Source organism: Bidens hawaiensis, unplaced genomic scaffold, assembly GCF_021521415.1.
Source record: "Bidens hawaiensis isolate Kalapana, Puna unplaced genomic scaffold, B.hawaiensis_p1.1 tig00033852_1, whole genome shotgun sequence".
Lineage (NCBI taxonomy): Eukaryota > Viridiplantae > Streptophyta > Magnoliopsida > Asterales > Asteraceae > Bidens > Bidens hawaiensis.
Window position 1 is genome coordinate 69,984 of NW_027495827.1, and position 19,864 is coordinate 89,847.

General features: G+C 29.7%; 2 protein-coding genes and 1 non-coding gene across 3 annotated transcripts; 2 read left to right on the forward strand and 1 right to left on the reverse strand.

The window, feature by feature from the left end:
- Positions 1–6,874: 6,874 nt before the first annotated feature.
- Positions 6,875–6,948, reverse strand: TRNAV-CAC (transfer RNA valine (anticodon CAC)). Its single transcript has one exon. It is a non-coding gene; the product is annotated as a tRNA-Val (tRNA).
- A 2,824-nt stretch (positions 6,949–9,772) lies between these two features.
- On the forward strand, positions 9,773–10,433 carry LOC143585451 (uncharacterized). Its single transcript, XM_077067238.1, has 3 exons — positions 9,773–9,928; positions 10,020–10,284; positions 10,357–10,433. The coding sequence occupies exons 1-3, from the start codon at positions 9,773–9,775 to the stop codon at positions 10,431–10,433; spliced, it is 498 nt and encodes a 165-aa protein (XP_076923353.1).
- A 2-nt stretch (positions 10,434–10,435) lies between these two features.
- Positions 10,436–19,856, forward strand: LOC143585452 (uncharacterized). Its single transcript, XM_077067239.1, has 21 exons — positions 10,436–10,455; positions 10,553–10,680; positions 10,770–10,860; positions 10,945–10,999; positions 11,168–11,343; positions 11,421–11,546; positions 11,650–11,821; positions 11,893–11,967; positions 12,051–12,307; positions 13,574–13,640; positions 13,720–14,028; positions 14,129–14,182; positions 14,275–14,368; positions 15,545–15,682; positions 15,814–15,906; positions 16,442–16,642; positions 16,726–17,164; positions 17,272–18,009; positions 18,927–19,115; positions 19,307–19,527; positions 19,594–19,856. Exons 1-21 carry the CDS (start codon positions 10,436–10,438, stop codon positions 19,854–19,856), a joined length of 3,906 nt encoding a protein of 1,301 aa, XP_076923354.1.
- Positions 19,857–19,864: the final 8 nt, after the last annotated feature.

Genomic DNA, 19,864 nt, shown 5'->3' on the forward strand with positions numbered 1-19,864 from the left:
CATTTTTGCAGCGTATGACATTGCCCAAACCATGTGGAGTGTGATTGTCCAATGGTTTTAAGTTACTGCCGTGTGTATGTTTAGCTTCCTAGACGTTTGGAACTTCATAAGTTCTATATGTTCCAAGCATTTTTTTTATTTGTGAAATGATGTTTGTGGAAAAAGACGAATGATCTAGTTAACTCCATCTCCCCGATATATATTACGAGCTTAGTGGAGTAGATCAATGTTTTAGGCTTCCTTTAAATAAAAAATAAAGGGAGAACATCAAGTGATCAAACCTCTCTAGGAAGAATTGGTGTTTGTTTATGTTGTAAAAGGGCTTTGGAAGGTTGTTTATAGTTTGAGGCTTGTTTTTGTTGCCTTTTGTTTTGGTGACCTTTGTTTGTGTTTGATGTTTATATGGTTGGTATTTCTAGTGTCTTCCTATTGAATAATTTTGTTTATAATTAAAAAAATGGTGTTTATTTTAATAAAAAGGGAGGGCTACTATTTTTTTCAACACGTGACATCTATACAAGAAAATGAACAAACGGAAAAAAAATATACATCTATAATATATATATAAGCGAATACATAAAAATCTTATGTGTCGTGATGTGGTCGCTCCCCTTTTTTTTAGAGTCACCAGATTTGCTTGATTTTTAAATGGAGGCTTCTTATGCATTTGATCCGAATTCATGGGTATAGGTCTTACCAAACCCAGATATTCCTTAAACGGGTTATAACATCTCATTAAATTAAAAACTATTCTCACCAAATTATTGATGTAAAAATCCTATAAAATAGGATATAATAAAAATTAATATCTTATTTATTTTAAAATAGATATATATTATTTAAATTAAAAAACCAATTTTATAGTAAAAAAAATAAACGGATCTTGGGTCTCATAAAACCATAAGTATATTATTAACTTTCATAAATATTATTTATAATTAAAAAACCAATTTTATAGTAAAAATAATAAACGGGTCTTGGGTCTCATCAAAACCATATAGCTTTTAAACCGGGTTATAATATCTTATTTATTTATGAAACAATTTTATCAAATCATAAGTATATTATTAACTTTCATACAATAAAAAAAATATAAATTCAAAAAATAAATAAATATTAGAAACAAACAATATAAAACAACCTCCGTAATACATGGGTAAAAACTAATTATCTATATTTTTAAACTGCATTTACTATATTGAAATTTGATTTAATTTCTCTCCACAACTAGGCAACAATTCTTTAAGCACCTAGTATGAACACACGTGTAATGCCTAAATTTCATCATTACATGTGTTTCACTTTGCACGACACACAACACCTTTAATATATATTCCATCAAATATGTGTTTCACTTTGCACGACACACAATACCTTTAATATATATTCCATCAAATATGAAACCAAACAGTTTATGTTAATCTAATTATATAAAAAAAACTTCTAATATCATCATTAGATTGTAGCATATTTTCAACATACTCTAATATATATTGCGAAGTGACCATTGTAACTTCTAAAATAAAAAAAAACTATACGTGTGACTCTTGAAAACTACCTTAGTTAACTCACTATGTGTACTTTAGATGTGTGCTTTGACCCTAATAATAATTACTAATCATTGTTACGTATAACAAATCGAAGAACTAAAGGCTCTTGATTTATTCACAATAATGCATTTGATCATGAAATTGTAGTGTCTCATTGTGCATGCATCATAAATCAATTTTATGTGTTTGTCACTGGAAGTTAATCCTGAAACGAGTTTGAAAGAAAGTGTATGAATAATAAACTTTTTTTTTTGTTGTGTTGATTGAATGTTCTTGTTACAAATTCTCTTCATATATTCTTGGGTTGGGGCCTAACATTTGGATCATAAGTTGGGGACAAAAGTACAAAAAAAGCAAACAAGATTCACTGAAGTTTTTAAAACTTTTAAGAGTTTCTCTTTGCAAAAAAAGGCAAAATTTTTGGGAGAAGAATAGGGGCCCCTTTGTATGGTTTAAGAAGAGATATATCTTTCATTCTTTCCCCACAATGCCCTTCCAATAAACAAAATCCTTTGATCCTTTGCATGCTCTATAGTTTTACAAGTGGGGACTTTTTAGGGCATTCACATATCTTATCTCAACATAAAACAACACAAATTTAATGTATTGTTATGTATATGTTAATAGTTTGCTCTTGTATAGATGAGAATTTCTGTTCTTAAGAAATGTAACCTGTTAAAATGATATTCTCACCCGACTCGTGATCAAGGCGTGTTAATCATGGGAGTAAAAAAGAAACGACAACGCGATCGAAGGAAAATCTTGATGGCTTTTCTGTGATGGGTATCTTTCTTGATTTATCAGAAAGACGAATATTATAAAAATTGTCAATCACACACATAGTACTAATAATTGCGACAAATAGAATGCATGACACAGAGTAACACTTATATATCATATAATAGGCAAAATCAACATTCATATATAAAAGTATATATAAAAGTGTATCCTACAAAGTTGTATTGCATAACCTAATACTAAATGCTAGCTAGATAGACCCTTAGAAAACTATACTTTAGCCTAAAACAACACATAACCTTTTACTAAATGTTCAATAGACCCTTATTAAGTTATAGATCCGAATTATCAAACCTAGAAGCTATAATCTTACCATTATAAATTTGTTTAATCATGAAAACATCAACAATCTTGTGTAATTTGTCAACTAGCTAATTCTAAAGCAAAATTTAAAGAGCAATGGACTATAATTACACATAGGTTAAAGTCAAAAGTCTAAATTTTTCTTAGCTTTCATTATATGAGAATCTATGGAAGATACAGGAGCATGTGACTAAAGATTTAAGTCTTTGCATATTTGGAAAATTTATCTTTTTTTTTTTTTTTAAATTTTTGGCATGCATTTTCCGTTTATTCCATGCAATTATATTTACACAATAAAGATGATAAAGATGGATAGTGATTATAACAAGATTCTTAAAGATTATATGGATTACCAAAGTTTAAGATAGGATTACATGTTCTTGTGTTGATGCCATCAAATCATTGTCAAAATGTTAGGTTGGTGATATGATAGATGACAGAAAAGACTAAATAAGTAGACCAAGATAAACCTAACTAACTCAAATTCAAAGTTTTTCAATAACCGAGTTTTATGGTCGGTTACCACTATGTATTAGGAGAACATTTTTGGTACCGGTACCGATTTGGTATCGGTCGATACCAGTATCATCCGGAGCTCAGCTCTACTGTGTATAAGAAATTGTGATAACTGAACCGAATCAAAACCCAGCCCATATTACTTTATTATTTTAGTGAGACCCATGTATTACGTGTGGTACTAATTTAAACATTTTATTATTTTGTAATTTAATAAATAGCAATTATCAATTTTAAGTTACATAATATGTTAATTAAATACAAATAAGGATACTCTAACTTATTAGAGTATGCGTGATGGGGTGAGGAGTTGGAAGTTTTGGGGCTACAGATTTGATGAACACCATAACATAGGGGCGAAATGTGTGTGTGTGTGTTGGGGGGGGGGGAGTTCTTGTCGCCCTTTATCACTTTTGTTTTATTATTATTATAATTGTTTGTGTGTGATATATATATATATATATATATATATATATATATCATCACACCCCTAAAACAAAACTCATTATTTGCTGACTGGCGTTACATGGTGCAAATCACCCTATTTTATAACCCTTCCACTACTCATAGCCTTAGTGGGCTAACAAATGTATGGTTGAACAAGAGGTGACAAATAGTAATAGTTAACCGTACCGAACCAAACTAATAATAGTTATTAACGATCTATAAGATCTTTCAAATATTTTATGGGCCATGGGTCACAAATATAGCAAAGGGAGAAAGACCAAATACTCATGAGTCATGTCCATTGTGGATGTCCCACCTTAAAATAGAGGACCAATGGATATGATTCTCAGAAGATCTTAATACTTTAAAATCTTAATAATTTCAACTCTCAAATCCAAAACTTGATTCGTAGACCAAATAATGTCACAAATATTAATTACGATTCGCTTTCTAGAAGTCATACAACAGGGACATTTTTTCCATCTTCATTGAAATATATCGTGTTTTCTGAAAGATGAAATACGTGTTTTGCATTAAAATTTAACTCTATAAAAAGTTTTTGTGATTTCCACTAGTGACATTATCGACCCGTTTAATTAAAACATGTCATTTTCACTATAATCACCAACGAGTTAAATGAGGATGGTTAAATAGTCGGTTAAGAAAACAAGCCAAATGGGTTAAAACTATGTTTGGGATTTGCTTATTTTAGCAACTTATTTTTTATGCTTATAAGTTATAACAAAAGACGATAATCGACTTATTGAAAACAACTTATATCGCCACAAGGGTAAACTTGTCATTATCCCTTTGCTATACCTCCTATTTGATCTTTCTCATTTGAACCCTGAGAAGATACACATATACATATAAGACATTTCAATTATTAGAATATATAAAAATTTATTTATAAAGAAGTTATGCGGCCATTAAATACTATGGATCTTTATCTGGAATTAATTTTTATAATTCAAGAAAATTGGGAAATCAAAATACCATGATCCTTGCATATTTTTACAATACTACAATTTGACCCACATACATATTAACTTCTGTAATGTCATAAATAATGTACTAAATATTTAATCAATGTAAACTTTTTCTATTCAAATCAACCAATTTGGGCCGGTTTAGTTTTACTTTATTATGCTTATGTTGGGTCAAGTCCAAAATAATTACTATTGGGTATGTTATGTTTCATTATGAGCCGGAGCCTATTAACTTATGTCTATAATCTATATGTTTCACACTGTGTTTTAACGGTGTGGAAACGAATCGGTGTGTTATCTAAACATCGTGTTGGTTCGTTTAGTTTAATTAGGTTGGAATGTAACTTGGGTTGAGTTTAGTACTGCCCTACAATTGATCAACTGGTGACATAGTTATCAAAGTCGCTAGACGCACTCAAGGCACATAGACCTTGCCATAAGTCGCAGAAAAGAAAAGTGAAGGCCTAAATAAAAAAAGCTAGAATATATTATTAGAAAAATAATACTATTCTTCGTATAAAATAAACAAAAGCAGCTATCTAAATAACAATTAGAATTGGTAGACACGTGTTTATGCAGCAGATGGTGCGAAAGAATTTGCATTAATAATTCCACACTGTTTAGATACCATTCAATTTGATTATTTATTTTGGAAAATAGGTTTGTAGAAGTTACAGCATGGCAGTTACCAGAAAGTTATAAACAGTCAAGATTCAAATGTAATTTCAAAACTTGAATAAGAAAATGTTTAAATGTTCAAAACATGAAAACTAAAATTTCAAAAAGTAATAAACTATAAATGTTCAAATGACCATCGTTCTTCATCCGTAATCAATACCAACAATGTTGTTGGTCTCATCAACTTTAATGCAATGGTCTACAAACTAGAAAGAAGCACATATATTGGCGTCGACTGAAAAATGGGCTGGGCTTTTAATAATAACTTCAAGTGGTGAATCTGAATCTCTATCAACCCGTAGTCTATAACTAAATTACCGGTGTCATCAGTGACAACTAAATTAAACTTAACCCAGCAGGTGGCCCATCAGTTCATCAGCCCAGCTCGGCAAGTCACAATGGTCCAGTAGCAATTGGTTTCATTCATGCCAAGGGTGACCATGTATATCGGCTCGGTTCGGTTCCGTTATTTCACTCCACCGAAACCGAAACTCAGTTTTTACAAAGACATTAAATAGATGTATAAAGCTAGAAATTTATGAGGATATGAATGGTCCGGTTCGCTCAAATTTCGGTTAACCATGGGTGCTAAAAAAACCAATATACAAATTTCGATTTTCGGTTTTCGATTAATTTTGTTTCTTTAGTTCAGTTATTGCTCAGCCCTTGCATCCTTTGCCACTTTACACCACTTAGGATTGACAGGAAGTTAATTCATGTTCTCTATGAACTCTTCTTCTTCTACTACTACTACTACTCTACTACTACTGCAATTATTATTATTATTATTATTATTATTATTATTATTATTATTATTATTATTATTATTATTATTATTATTAAGCTCAAAAGATGTATTAGTAGGAATCAAGTTTAACATATGACCCCTTCAATGAGTTTATCAATACATGAATTTCGAAAGTTAAGAGATTTGGACGCGACATGGACTTGGATCAAGGTCGAAGACATCATTTGGGGCAAGAAATACCTAGACCGTTGGACGGATAAGGCAAAAGGACAAGCCCACAAGCAAGCACTCACGATAGGCTAATGGACGCCACCTGTATCACTGTGCAAGGGAGACAACACATTCTCGACAACGACGTTTGGCTCAATAATATTCCATCCCTTCGGCTATTAATTGAGAAGCAACTCCAACAGTTAAAGGACTGTAATCTCTCAGCTCTCATCACACTCCTCGTTAGTCATATAAATACTAACTTACCATACTGATTCTCATATCCGAGTGTGGTTACAAGAAACCTTTTTGTAACAAGACCAACGGGGTTGCTAATTTTGTAGAAACAAACCGTACTAAACTTTATACAAATGTGTTGTAACTATATACAAACACAAAACTATATAGAAATGAACTACGACAGTGAAATTAATCAACCAATAATTTGTTTATTGAAAAGAAACCTTACTAAACTTTAATCTAATGTACTTAGGAAACATAAAATGATTTAAGGACAAACAGTTAAGATAAAACACAACACAATCAACAAATCAACCTAACAATTTTTTCTTAAATATTCTTTTTATAGAATAAAAAATTATTTATACAACAGTACCCAAAACTAAAATATAATGTGTCTGAGCCCGGGTTCTAACCGGGGACTTCTAGTGTGTGAGACTAGCGTGATAACCGACTACACCACCCAGACAAGTTGTTGATGTTTCTATACATATATTTTAAATATTGTATGTTATGGTTTTTCTTACTATTGTATCAGTTTCTTTTGGGTTTGTTAATTTTCTAGCCAAATGCATATGCACTGATTTGAAATGGGCCAACACTACGAACAACATACTGATCATGAACATGTCAAACACGAACTTGCACAATACAATTTCCGTGACTGTTACTCTATCTATCGTCTCTCACCTTTGTGATTAAGTTTTTACCCCTGATGTGAATGTTCGAATTAAATGTTTTTGTGTATAGAGATTTAACTTTTTGTGTTAAACAATTATTTAGAGAGTAAGAAATGATATTAAAATTTTTAAAAGAATATGCATAGCGGTCTTATTTTATATTCATTATATTTATCATTGTGATTATTTTATATAGTTTCATTGGCATGAATTTGTTTGAAACATTATTTTAAGAATAGTTAACAAAAACTAAAATTAAAACATTTAAAATTAACAAAAACAAAGCCTGAAAAATGAAAATGAAAAGAATATAAAAAATGTACAACATGATTTATTAATATTTTATAAAATAAAGTCGCCATGTCAGATTGTTAGTCATGGAATTTTTATTTTATTTTTTAGTTACCTAACTTACACCAACAAATGTGACTTATGCATCAATGACATTTTAATTCAGTCACAAAAAGGTTTAGATACACCGTACACGTGTCGTCAAAACATTGTAATTGATCAAAAACCATCTAGTTATGATCTAGACATACTATTAAAGCAAGGAACAATTTCCACATGATACCATTTTAGGGTGTCCACATAGGATGCCACCTCAACTCCATGTCATCAATTTCCTTTCTTAAGCATGCCAACTCAGCAATTAAACAATATTTAACCCATTAACCCGTTTAAGCACATTTTTTCGTGGGTTTTGGATATGCCTTTAACCCATTGACCCGTTAATTCAAATACTATATTTAAGTATAATTCCGTCTGCTGCCACTATTCAGAAACCCTAATTGCCTCTCTAAGCCTCTTTTTTCCGGTTAATATTTCCGATTCAAGGTAAAGTTATTATATAAAATAATTTCCGGCAACCTTATTAATTTTTCCAGATATTCTTTCTTCTAACATTTTTATGTTTTTTTTCATTGTTAACTGAATTTAAAAAAATCAGTTTAGGTTGTAAATCATAAACGGTCATGAAGGTGATATGTGGACGTTCTACTTTTTTCCGGTAAGTTTTTCCGGTTAATTTTTCCTTTCATGTTTATAACAATGATTTTTTTATATTTGTTGCAATACTTCATATAACTTTGTTAATCAAAATATAAGATTTAATGGTTAAAAACGATATTTGTTATTTACCGGTAAGACATTCAACATTAATATTATACTTTATAATTTCAAGTTAATGGCAAGATTAATAGATGCTCCTTTCGCTTTTTCGGTATACCATGGTCATTCGGATAATATCGTTTTTTCCGGTAACACCTTTTAAATTTTCCGTCTTTTAATTATTGTTTAAAAATTCATAATATAATTATTAATTCTCGATTTTATTATTTCAGGTTATTGTTCGACTCATCTATACTAATATCCCTATTGATGAAGACTTTAGTATCTGTTTTTTTATTATTTTTTCATGTATATATTTATTTTAAATTTTCAATGTTTATGTATTTAAATAATTCAACTTCATATATTTTAGTTAAAAGTATTTGTTTTCCATTTTGTTAATAAATTACACCATTAAGTATTCCATTTAATAGTTTGACTTTCCTAATTTGTGGACATAACCGTATTCGGTGTTATACATTGACTTTTCTCAATTAATACAATTAATATCATTTATATTTATACACAATGATTTGTGGACATAACCGATATGGAACCTTTTGCACAATGATATGGAACTTTGTTACTACCATCTGTAATAAAATTCTTCAAATTAATTAACCATAATTTACATAATAATAAATTATCTAAAATTAAATGTTGATAATTTATAAATAATAATTCTTAAAATTAATTAACCATAATTTACATAATAATAAATGATCTAAAATTAAATGTTGATAATTTATAAATAATAATACCTAATACGGAGTAAGAACTTTACTAATTTACATTTATTTGCACAAATTAAGAAAGTCTCCTAATTTATTAGCAAACAAAATAAATAAATATTTCGTTTAATATACGGTCAAAAAATCTCATGTTTCCTATTTAATATGTTTCATTTAATTCTTGTGAGTCAATATTCATTCAAAATGTTTCGATTTGATTTCCTATTTAACATGTTTCCTTTAATTCTTTCGATTTAATATATTTGATTTGGTCAAAAAGTCTCCTGGTTCTAAATGTTTCGACATATTATGTTGACAATTTATATTTTATTTTATTTAAACAATATATGTGATAAATATATTTTTTAATACTAAAAATATTTTAGTCCAAATCAAATATATTAATGTTTCAAATTATTTTGTAACACTAAAAATATTTTATTGGTTGAACAATTTAATGGCAATTAGTCAAAATTAAGTTAAAACTTTGATATGATGTCCAAATCAATTTCTCCATAATTATAATTATAATTCCCGATTATTCTCAATCATTACTATTTATATTAAACTTGACATACATAACTAAGTATTTTACACTATATATTGTTTCATTTCTTAATCTTTCTTCTCACATTCAGACATTACAATACTCGTGTGTTTTTCTTCATCCAAGTTAATGTCAATTTTATTTTGAATATTTTTTGTTTTGTCTATCAACTTTTACATTCAATATACGTTACTAATTAATTTTTTTTATTATTTCTTAAGGTCAATGGAGGCACAGAAGTTTACTATGTTACACGAGATTGATGTGCTTAGATATACTCCATCTACCATTAAGGTAAAAGTGTTGAAGGTTTGGAGTGTGAAGGATAACAATAAAACTAATGAGGATTTCTTGCTTGAAATGGTTTTTATGGATGAATCGGTAATCTTTAGTTTTACCATTTATGTTTATGATTATTTGTCCCATTTGTTATTGTTCATAATTTTTTGTTTGTTTATTTTAAAAATTTCAGGGGAACCGAATGCAGTCTACAGTTTTTAAACAAGATATATTCCGTTTCAAACGATATTTAAACGAGAATGCTACATTAACTATAGTCAATCCTAGCCTTGGATCTAATGCGTCGAATTACAAGGTTATCGACTGCCCTAATAAGTTGGTTTTAAACTCCAGTACCCATGTTAATCCTTTTAGCCAGTTTGATGGTCCTACATTCGGTTTTAAGTTTTACTCATTCACAGTTATTGATAAAGAGATCCCGTTGAAAGCTACTATAGGTATTATTAAAATAGTTTACTCTTTTTTATTATTTATGTTTATTTCTAATTCTTTAATCGGATGTCTTCCAGATATAATTGGACATGTTGCTCATGTTTTTAAAGATAACAATTTTAATATGAGAGATGTTAAAAAAATTCAAGATTAACTATGGAGGTTTCTGATATCAGGTACATGTTGATCAGTAATTTATATGTCCGTTTGTATTAGTATTTATTAATATTGAACACTAAAAAATGTTTATTATAAAATAATTTTTGTTTACAGCGGTGACAGTGTTTTCGTAACTCTTTGGGGTGATTACGTATCACAGTTCTCTAAGTATGTTGTTGACCATTTTGATGAATCACATATGATTATTCTCATGCAATTTGGTAGAGTTAAATACCATAAAGGTTTGTTTTTTATTTTTAATATGTAATATTTTTTTCCAAATCTTTCTTATTTTAATATCATAATGAGTGTCTTTTGTTTAAATTTGTAGAGAAACCGTATGTTTCTAATTCCTACGGTTCTGATGTTACTCGTGTGTTCCTCAATGAGAGTATTTCTGAGATTGAAGATTATAAGACCCGGTAATATTATTAATAGATTTCCGCAATGTGAGTTCAATAATTATTTTGTTTCCTTTTCTAACTCCTTATAATTTTGTTTGTCAGTTTGTTTGAATTTTTGGACTCCAATGTTGATGGTGCTGTTCATAGGCCTATTCTTGTAAAATTGATGTCTACTCTTGATGAGGAGTTTCTGTTGGCTACATCATTTTTCTAACATTTGTGAAATTTGCATTATACTGCAGGTAAATTTTAATAAAAACATCTTATTATAATTTATAACATTTAGTAGAAGGTTATGTTATCTTTTTTAATTGGTTTATTTCAGCCAAAGAGTATTATAGTACTCGGGACTATAAAGGCGGTTTGCCCTGATTCAGAATGGTACTATGTCGGTTGCAATACTTGTAGTCGTAAGGTGATCGTGAATGTGGTGGAAGGCGAAGATGTTTATGAATGCAAGAATCAGAGATGTAACACTTTGGGTGTTACACCTACTCCTAGGTATAGTGTATATTGTATAAGTAAATATTTTTTAATAATAAATGTTACTATGTTGTTGATTAAAAAAATTATTTCAGGTCTAAGATTCGGCTAAGAGTTCAAGATGGCAGTGGTGTTGTTTCGTTGACACTTTTTGATCGGGATGCCAAACTTATTATCAACAAAACAACATCTGAATTGCTTGCTACTAAAGATGAGGTTATGTTATTATGTATTCATATTCTACTGTCCTTTTTTATTTATATAAAACACTATTAATGTAACACATGTTTTAATTAAAAACTTTTAAGATGATGTTGGGCATAGTGGATTTCCCAGTGAGTTGAACTGTTTGTTGGAAAAGAAGTTTGCTTTTAAAGTTGAGATTGCCGATTTCAATTTTAGGAACAATGTTGAGGTATACGGTATATCAAAGCTAACAGATGATCAACAAATACTTGCTGCTATTGAGAAAAGACTAATGCCTGAGTTTATAGTGGTAAATTCATCTGCCTTTAACTTGTATAAACACCATTTTAGGCTTATATTTTTTTTGTATCACATTTGTAGCCTTCTGATTATGGAACTCTAACATTTGGAAATTCTTTAACTAATCTTCAATCTACAAGCTCTACTTCTTTAAAGGTTTATTTCCAATTCTATATAATTTACATGATTTTGTTTGTTGGTTTGATTTTATATTGTTTACACCTTATTTTGTTTGACAGATTTCTGATAGTGGGGATAACAAGACTCCAGTTTCTTATCGTTTGGTTGATGATGAAGTGAATGAGATCAAGTTGTCAAGTAGTGATTCAGATGAGAAACTGAAGCGTAAGCTTGTGGATGTTTTTGATGGTGATCAACCGTCCGGATTTTCTTCCACTAAGTCGAAGACAAGCGATGTTCAAGATGATTCTGAGTTGGTTAGTGTTGTTGGATCAAGCAAGAATGGTGTTAAATTTCTTACTCCGAAGGTCGAGAAGTGATTTGAAGACTTGATTTTTGTGTTTTTTATTTTATATACATTTTAAGAATAAATACACCTGGGTGTGTTTGGTGTTATTTCAATTTTAAGACTTCATTTTGCTGATGTTTTTGAAGACTTGATTGTTCGTTTTTTATTTTATTTACATACATTTCTTATTTATCATGGTGTTTTTTAATTTCTTTATATTAGCCTTAACCTTATTTTATTTCTATTGTTTATTGAAACTCATAAATTTTAGTTTTATTGTTTTAGGAACTGTTTTTAAAAATTTAATTCTATAAATTTTAGATTACATAATTCAATATTGACTATAAAAAATGTAATTACCTTCTACGAATATTAAACTTTAAGATTAATATAAATATCATAGATAAGCTATCTAGGTTAAATAGTAATATATTCCAATAATAAATGTGATGTTTTTATTTTCAAGAAACCCGTTTACCAATTAGTGACCCGGTTCAAACCGACTTTTGGTATGATTTATAACCAATTTTAAATTATTATTACTCTATTTCAACAATCCGATCAATATCAACATCAATCTTTGTTTTTTCTTCCGTGTTTTGAAGGTTTGTTGGTCACTTCAACCCTAATTAGTTTTTGATTTTGTTCCCAATCTTTATTATTATATTTTTCTTCATTAGTATACATAGTCTTCATCATTTACTTCAATTTCATATATTTGTTATTTTTACCGTCAAGCTAATTACCAATGATATTTCCTAATCAGATGAATTACCCTGCATTAGCTGAGTTTAATCAACCATTCGTTGAACATATGGTAAAAATAAATATTTATGTGGTTGATTCGTCATAAATGTTAGAATATGTTATGTTTGTATTATATATATTACTTTAGATATTAATAGTTGATGTTTAAATGTTTTATTATAAGTAACAAATAAATGTTTTTTATTTGTTAATTTGTTATGATTCTTCTAGAATGTAGTTATCAATTTCAATAACCACCCCTCTTATATTGATTTTATGTTAATTTGCATTATAACAAAATTGACGCCTATTACCTAACTTAGACTATTATTTTAAAAAGGGTTTTAAATCCCTAATCATCTTTTAGGTTTTACATCTTCTTCATCATTCTCTCTGCCATCATTCATGTATGTATCCATCCCTTAATTTTTAATTTACTACTTATAATGTATAATTTACTTTTAACTATTCTTATATAACTTGTATTTCTTATATTAATACCTTAATAAGTAATTTTTTAATTTTTTCTTATTTTGTTTCATGTAGTAAGATTATTTTTGTAATGACAACTTCTTTTCTTATGCAAATAGAAGATCCGAAATTTCCGATTCAGGTATTCTTAAAATTCCGTGATAATATTTTTGTCTAAACGTTCAATATCTAATTGTTGTAAATCTTAATTTTGTATATAGGAAATTCCAAAAGAATTTATCTTGCAAAATTCTGTGATGTTTAACATCTTGCGTAAAACAGTTGAAATTGATCATTACAAAGGATCATCGATAGTGGAGTTAAAAAAGCATGAAAACACAGTTTGTTTTGGTGATGGAGTTACAGATCTAATGTGTTCTTTGAAGATTCGTCCTTATGAGAGGATAATTTTTATTTTATTTGAAGATGAAAGTAAATGGTTAGTTAGAACTCCTTCCAAGAAGGCAATTTCTACTGGTCATCGGCAGGCATTTGTTTTATACGATCATAAAAGAATGAATGATAAATTGGTAAAATTCACTTTATCTGTTATTAATTAATAGTCAGTGTTAGAAACATGTATATTAGAATGGATTTAACATGTATTATGTTTTCCTCTTTTCCTAACAGGTTGTTTCAAAAAAGAATATTGAATCTCAGTTTCAAGACACGCTTCAAATCGGAGTAGTTAAGTTCATATTTGATCATAACCATTCATGGGAGATAATTATAAGTTTTATAAAAAACACTATTTATTTGGTGATGGGTGGAAACAGTTTGTTCAGGATTTGGCGTTCAGAGATGGTGACGTTCTTTGGTTAAAGTATGTCAACACCTCTACTGTTGATTTAATAGCGTATGAAAAAAACGGTATTCCTTTATTTTTTCCACATTTACCACCGATTATTTGTCATCAATTGTCAAATTTCATTACAAATGGTGAACAAACCATGGAGTCTCCATATTGTCAATCAGTAGTTGGTTATTCTCAGAATCCCGTTACAGATCATGGTGATAAAAATAAGGATGAAAACTCTAACTGTTATTTAGAGTTCCATAAGAAGATTGAATATCGTATGGTAATAAATTTTATATGTTTGAAAGCTATTTTGTTATATCTTTGTTTTTTTAAGTTTAAATTGACCATCTTAATTTTCTAATTTATTTTGTTTTTAATATATGTAAGCGTCTACCTGCTGAAGTTGGTAGACTGACAAATCTCCAAAGAAGGCGCATAATTAAGTTAAGGAGTTTGGGAGGCAATGAAACAATCTTTAAAGTTAAAAACGGAGGAGAAAAAGAGAAGGGTCAGTTTACGTTAATCGGATGGAAGGATTACGTAATCAACAATCGATTATGTGTTGGAAAGAGTTTAGTTATTCGTTATTATAAGAATGATTTTGCTTTGGTTGTTCTTAAAGTTATTTAGTTATGATGTTTTCTTTTTGTTTTTATTTTTTTTTAATTTTGACTTTATTAAAACTTTAATGTAAGAAACAATCTATCTTTATTTTTTTCTTTCCTATAGAACTAACGTAACGTATCTCTTCCGAAAACTTATGATATTCATACTATTTTTAAACATGATCAAAATATATTAATATTAAATGATTGACTTACATTAAACTTAATTACGATTTTCTAAAGATTTTCCTAAACTTAATATTAAATGATTGACTTACATTAAACTTAATTACGATTTTCTAAAGATTTTCCTAAATTCAATTTATATCATATTCTCTAATTTCTGATTCTTTCCATTTTGTTACATTAATCACATTATGGAAATTTTTTAATATTATAAATTATTTTCATTCTGTTTCATAATTTTCTCCTTTGTTTACCAATTTTTAAGATTTCTCAAGATATCTTCCACCACTTTTTTCTATTATTCGTATAGTCATATCTTCATCTTCTAAAAAACGTAAAACTGTTCTCTTCACTTCAAAGAGTAAGAACTACGATCCAACGTGTATTTCAGTCTTTGTATCAACTCAGTCGTTTTTTTTAATAAAATTTAAACGTATTTTTTTATGTTTTATGTAGGTAATCTTCCAAGAGAGCCATTGTCTGATGTTTCCAACACAACCCAGTCAAATAATCTTCAAAATGTTCATTCGAATCCACCTAACACAAGTTTCTTTAACGGATACTCATATCCGGTATATGCTTCCAATCAATATGGTAAAATCTCAATGCGTCAACATTTTAAAGATAACATTTTAACAATGTTTACTTTGGTTTTTTTCTATTATTAACGTTTTCATTTAATTTGGATTAATCTATTTTCATATGCTATGTTTGTTGAAATAAAGGTCAATCTCAAATCGGGCTGTTAGGTAATGTTTTAAGCAATACACCGGTTATTATATCTCAAAATTACACATCAAATAATTATAACTGTTCAAGTAAGTTTAATATGTATTATATTTTTAATATATTTGTAAATTTATTTATAATAATTTGTTGGACTTATTTTAAATTTATAAACGCAGATTCTAACATTACAACCCGTACTCCCAATGAAGTTCAAAGGAGTTGTGTTTCTACAATTATTAAAGGGAAGGAAAATTTATCTCCGTCAACACTACCAAGCGTAAACAATAATTCCTTATATAACCAACGTTCGTTTCTCTTTTTTTCACTCATAAGAATTCTAATTCTCTAGCTACTATTATTTGCATTTTTCATTTTTCATTATATTTACATTATAAATATATTTCTAGATGATACTTGTACGCAACTTGATAGTTATTATTCTTCACATCGAAAACAAAGAAAGAAAATTTTAGATGGTAAACGTGAGAAAGTAAAACACTCATTAAAGGAAGCTTCTCAAACATTTCAGTATTCTTCAAGTAAAACATTTATCCTTTTATTCATACATTTGTAATATTTAATCTATTTGTTGTTTTAATAGTTATATAATATTTTTTTTAACAGGTTGTGTTATTTCCTCTAACATCAGCCCTAATGTAACATCAAATTTTAGAGGTTCTGTTTCTAACCACATAAATCATGGAAGTACCTCATCAAAAAGGCGTGTTGGAAGACCAAGGGAAACAACCCATATTACTCCTATACCTATGCAACAGTTAAACGATTTTGAGTTTATTGTTGATGTTTTTAAAGGCATATCAACAAGTTAGTAGTTAATACATTATATAATTTTACATTAAATATTATAAATCTTTGTCATAAACTTATATGTGTCATTTATTTTATAGATTACATTGATCATGGTGATCAAAGTTTTCAATGTGAGTCTTGTAACGCTTGCTTGTGGGAACTTGAATCTAAGAGAGGAAAAAAAGGCAGTGCTTATACAACGTTCTCTTTATGTTGTCGCAATGAAAATGTTAAACTTCCTGATTTAAAGCAACCTCATGAAACTTATGTAAAGTTATTTCGTGGAGAAGATCCTATAAGCAAGTATTTTTTGAAAAATATTAGACGATTCAATTCTATGTTCTCCTTTACATCAATGGGTGGAAAAGTTAACAATTCCATTAATAGAGGAAACGCTCCTTACACGTTTAGACTTGGCGGAGAAAACTACCATTCTATAGGAAGTCTTCTTCCATTAGATGGTAACAAACCTCAGTTTGCTCAACTATACATTTATGATACAGAGAACGAAATATCAAATCGACAAAAAGTTTTTGGGTAAGGCTTACTTTTAAACATTATATGTTTTTCTTTAATAAAACAATTTCTGTTTTATCTAAAATTTCATTTATATTAATGTTAAAGTTTATTTGTTTGTCTTACAGTCAATCATCATCAGATGCCGAGAATTACAAAAATTATATTATTACTTATTTCAAGGAAACGCTAGACTCACAAAATCCATTGGTTCAGGCATATCGTATGGTACGTGATACTTATAAACAAAATCCTCATAATGATTTTAAGCTCCGCATTGTTGGAACAAGGAAATACAATGGTAGAACTTATAACTTACCAACGGCCTCTGAGGTGGCCGCTCTTATTGTTGGAGATATTGGTGATGCCATGGACAAGAGAGATATAATAGTTAACTCCAGGTCTGGTGGTCTTCGACGAATTAGTGAACTTCATCCTTCTTATACTCCTCTTCAATTTCCGTTGATTTATCCTTTTGGTGAGGATGGTTATAAGGTAGACATTGCTCATAGGAATGTAGATAGTTCATCTACGGCTGCCCGTAAGAAGGTCACGATGCGAGAGTTCTTTGCATATAGGTTACAAGATAGGCCGAACCAATTCTCACTACCCTTAAATGGAAGACGGCTTTTTCAGCAGCTTTTGGTTGACAAATATACCATGGTTGAGAGTCAAAGGTTGAATTTTATACGTGGAAAACAGAGTGAACTTAGGTCTGACACCTACGAAAGCCTTCGAAACCTTAAGACGGCAGGAAATTCAGATGTTTCAACATCTGGACAGCGTGTAATTCTTCCCTCATCTTTTACTGGTGGAAGTAGATATATGATGCAAAATTACTTGGACGCTATGTGTCTTTGTAGATGGTACGATTATCCAGATTTTTTCTTAACCATTACGTGCAATCCCGGTTGGCCAGAAGTCAAACGTTTTTTATAGGATACCAATTTAAGTTCTGAAGACAGGCCAGATTTACTATGTCAGATTTTTAAAATGAAGCTTGATTCAATGATTAAGTTGTTGAAGGATAAGGCTTTGTTTGGAAAAATTAAAGCAGGTTCGGTTTTCTTTTTAATATTTTTGTTTTCATATTTTGTTTACTTTTTATTCCTGAATTTTTTTTCATATAATTTTTGCTAATTTATTTGTTTTATTCCAAATACAGCCATTTACACGATTGAGTTTCAGAAACGTGGTCTGCCTCATGCCCATATTTGCCTATTCATTGCTCCAGAGAATAAAATTCACAATCCGTCCCATATTGATAATTTTATTTCAAGTGAAATTCCTGACAAGGTCACTGAACCAGACCTATACCAGCTTGTGTCAGATCATATGCTTCATGGTCCTTGTGGTGAGGCTAATCCGAGCTGTAGCTGCATGATTGATAGAGAATGTTCCAAAAATTTCCCAAAACGATTTCAAAATGAGACAAGTATAGATTCCAACGGTTTTCCGCTTTATAAAAGAAGAGACAATGGACGTTACGTCGTTAAGAAATGTATAAATCTAGATAATAGAAGCGTTGTGCCTTACAACAAAATTCTTTTACGAAAGTATCAAGCCCATATAAATGTCGAGTGGTGCAATCAAGAAGGATCAATCAAGTATTTGTTTAAATATATAAATAAGGGTCCAGATCTAGCTACAATTTCCTTTGTCTAAAATAACACCGCCGACAATGAAGATCCTCAAGTAGATGAGATTAAAGCCTTTTACGATTGAAGATATCTTTCTGCATGTGAGGCTGCTTGGAGAATATTTGCTTTGATGTTCATTACAGGGTCCCGGCTGTTACGAGACTTCCTTTTCATTTACCTTGTCAACAACAAGTAATTTATGGCCCTGAGGAAGATATTGAAGATGTTCTTACCAAGACTTCCAATTCAGTTTCAATGTTTACTGGTTGGATGAAAGCAAATAGAAACTACGAACATGCAAGGAGGCTATCATATGCTGAGTTTCCAACACAGTTTGTATGGATAAAACATCATCACCAAAATGGGTAGAAAGGCAAAGTGGGTTTGCTATTGGTAGAATTCATGCCGTTCCCGCATCATTTGACGATGCATACTACTTAAGAATACTTTTAAACAAGGTTAAAGGACCGAAATGTTTTGAAGATATTCGAACAGTAGATGGTTTTGTTTATGATTCTTTTAGAGATGCATGTTATAGAAGAGGGCTTTTAGACGATGATAAGGAGTACATAGAAGCAATTGAGGAAGCAAGCCATACCGCAAACGGATATTATTTAAGAAATTTGTTTGCAACAATGCTTATAACATCCTCTTTATCAAGGCCTGATTACGTTTGGGACAATACATGGCAATTTTTAGTCGACGGGATTCTTTATCATCAACAAAAGAAACACAAGAATCCAGGTTAGTTTTGTTATATGTGTGAACTTGTCTTTTTGTAGTTTAGTTTAAGGTAGATTTTTTTTCCAGGTTTGTCTCTTAGTGACGAGCAACTGAAGAACTTGGCATTACTTCAGATTGAGGAGTTTTTGGTATCAAACAATTCATCTCTACGTAGGTTTTCACACATGCCTTTTCCAGATCAGGAATCTGTGTCTACGTCAATGAATCCTTTTATGATGGAAGAATTATCTTATGATAAGGATTCTTTGTCAAATGATTTTAAGCTTTTGTACACTTCTCTAACTGATGAACAAAAAAAAACGTTTACAACAAAATATTCAACTCCGTGAAACGTAAA